Raw genomic sequence first — 2,420 nt, forward strand, 5'->3', positions numbered from 1 at the left:
CTTCCTGAGTGGGCCAAATTTTAACAACATTTTCCATGAGAGTGCCAAAATGCAAACATTTAACCTTAGAGGGCCAAAACAAACAAACAAACAAATAAATAAATAAATAAATAAATAAATAGATAAATAATCATTTTCCCTGAGAGGTCAAAATTAAACTCAGTCTGAGGGCCGTGGACCAAACGCAGTAATATAAGGATGTAAATACTTCTGAAGTAAAGTAGTTTTATTGTTATGGTTAAGCTAGCAGCTTAAAACAGTGTTTGCCCACAGTGTTTTGTTTGTTTTCAGCTCATGGACGTGGAGAAAACTCAACAAGAGCTCAGGCAGCAAAAAGTCACGAGACTTTTCATAATTTAAGTTTAGAGTATACGTGGTCTTATAACGTGTGTAAATCCAGGGTTGTCGAGTGTTTCTAAACCAAAATATAAGAACCTGAGCTGAATAATCTGTCGTCATCTCCAGAAGGAAACATCATGTTCTGCTGGATGACATCATCTTAGTTTGAGTTCAGTAAATAATAACATCTGTCCTGATGTTTCAAACCTTCAGAGCAGGACTGTTCAGCTGCATCGGTCCGGGGGCCACAGTTACTGCAGACCAACAGCTGAGGGGCCCAACATCCAGCAGTTAGTCTGTAAATAAACCAAGTTTTACAAACATCTGTTACCTTTGAAATACTTTATTTTGTTGCATTTAATCATGAATACAACACACAGAACCCTATAAAAGTAGTGATAATTAAATATCAAAAACTAAAAGAACATTCTGACTCTTATTTAACACAAATATTAGTTTGACATCTCTGACTTGCCAAAAAAATTATTTTCACTTTCATAGTTTTATCTTCAGCTGCTTGTAGTTTTAACTGTTTATAAAAATGTTTTCACCAGTTTGAAGTTAAGATTCTGATGTTTCTGTAGATACAAACATGTCTGTGTTTAACTAAAAGAACTTATCAGAGTTAACGTAGAAAACTGGGGGTCTGGCTTTTAAGACGTGAGTGAACCAATTCGCAGGCCGGACTTTGGTCACCCGCAGGCCGGATGTGGCCCATGGGCCGCCAGTTGAATACCCCTGCTTTAGAGCTAATGTTTTTGTCTGCAGCTGCAGTGATGCTCCTGATTGTTTGTGTGCAGATGTGATCAGAGAGAAGGGTCTGGACCACGTCACCGTGGAGGACCTGGTGACAGAGGTGACGCCTAAAGGCCGAGGTAAACAGGAAGTGAACATCAGAGCTCCACTTCCTGTGGTCCTGGAGTTCACCTCAGCAGAAACCCTGAAGAATAAAAGGATTAAATGATGTATTTAATGTTTTTTTTTGTCTCCTCTGCAGCTCTGGTACCAGACAGCGTGAAGAAAGAACTCCTGCAGAGAATCAGAGCTTTTCTTGTCCAACACGCAGCCATGTGAAGAAAAAGACTTTCATCAGTTTAAAGTTTTTATTTTATTTTTTAATACTGTGTCTTTATTTTGTTTCTGCTGCTGTTTTGGAAATAAAATAAAATTCAAAGTAAAGATGTGGTTGTTGGAGCTGCTTCCTGTCTGAGTGAAGTCTGTAAGAACAGGTGGACCTCCTGATGAACTTCTGTTAAACTGCAACACATTTTAAAAGCTGACCTCCTGCAGGAGGTCAACTTTATATCTTTAAATAATTTAAAGTTGTGTCTCGTGTCRGACATTTGCAGCTGAGACACGTTCTGCATATTTTCCTGTCAGGAACTCATTGTTCCACCAGAAGAAGAAGAAGAAGAAGCTCCTCTGTGACGCAGCTGAACCTGCTGGACAACATGTCTGCTTTTGTTCTTTTATCTCTGATTTCACACAGATTGAAAGACATCAGTGACAGGAACAGTTCAGGCTTTAGAAAACACTGACAGCAGGTGTTCAGGAGCTGAATTAGTTGTGTGGGAGGAGCCTAATGTTCTGTCTCCAGAACGTCCGGCACTGAAGGACTTTTAATGTCTGTTGTTTTAATGCTCTAATGTTCAGATTTTACACAAATAAAATATGAGGTCATCAACATGCTGAAGTTGCTGCCTTTTTTTAATTTATTCATTTCATTTGTAACAATTATGTACACAACAAAAAAACATGCAATCAAAATAAAATGAAAAGGCAGCAGAAGAATAAAGCTTCAAATATCTGTCCTTCTTTTTTTAAACACAAAATATGTTCAAAATACAACAAAATCAAAACAACTGAAAACCTAAAAACAAAACACCAATTTGCATGAATTCAATTATAATTCTCCATATTTCTTCAGAATACTATATTTTATAATTCTCTTTAAGGTTCTGTCATTTTAACCTCATCTTCCAGACTGCTCCATAATCTTAATCCCTGGATTAAAGTGGATCAATCCTTCAGACTCGTACAAAACCAGGGTTTCATAAACATTTAGATTCCTTTAAGATAAT

General features: G+C 37.3%; 1 protein-coding gene and 1 long non-coding RNA gene across 3 annotated transcripts in view; one reads left to right on the top strand and one right to left on the bottom strand.

Annotated features, from left to right (window-relative positions):
* eny2 (ENY2 transcription and export complex 2 subunit) overlaps positions 1-1,489 on the top strand; it is a 2,885-nt gene extending 1,396 nt beyond the window's left edge. The window contains exons 3-4 of the mRNA XM_014024804.1: positions 1,140-1,214; positions 1,337-1,489. Of these exons, the coding sequence (XP_013880258.1) occupies positions 1,140-1,214; positions 1,337-1,413 (152 nt within the window). The 3' untranslated portion in view covers positions 1,414-1,489. The remainder of the gene's footprint in view (positions 1-1,139; positions 1,215-1,336) is intronic.
* Positions 7-2,420, bottom strand: part of LOC106529390 (uncharacterized) — a 13,195-nt gene continuing 10,781 nt past the window's right edge. The window contains exon 3 of one of the 2 annotated variants that reach the window (XR_001311634.1): positions 7-635. This is a non-coding gene — a long non-coding RNA (uncharacterized LOC106529390). Of the gene's footprint in view, positions 636-1,208; positions 1,280-2,420 lie in introns of those variants that run through there. The other variant, XR_001311633.1, reaches the window with a different exon arrangement.

This window comes from Austrofundulus limnaeus, unplaced genomic scaffold (genome assembly GCF_001266775.1).
Source record: "Austrofundulus limnaeus strain Quisiro unplaced genomic scaffold, Austrofundulus_limnaeus-1.0 Scaffold440, whole genome shotgun sequence".
Classification (NCBI taxonomy): Eukaryota; Metazoa; Chordata; class Actinopteri; order Cyprinodontiformes; family Rivulidae; genus Austrofundulus; species Austrofundulus limnaeus.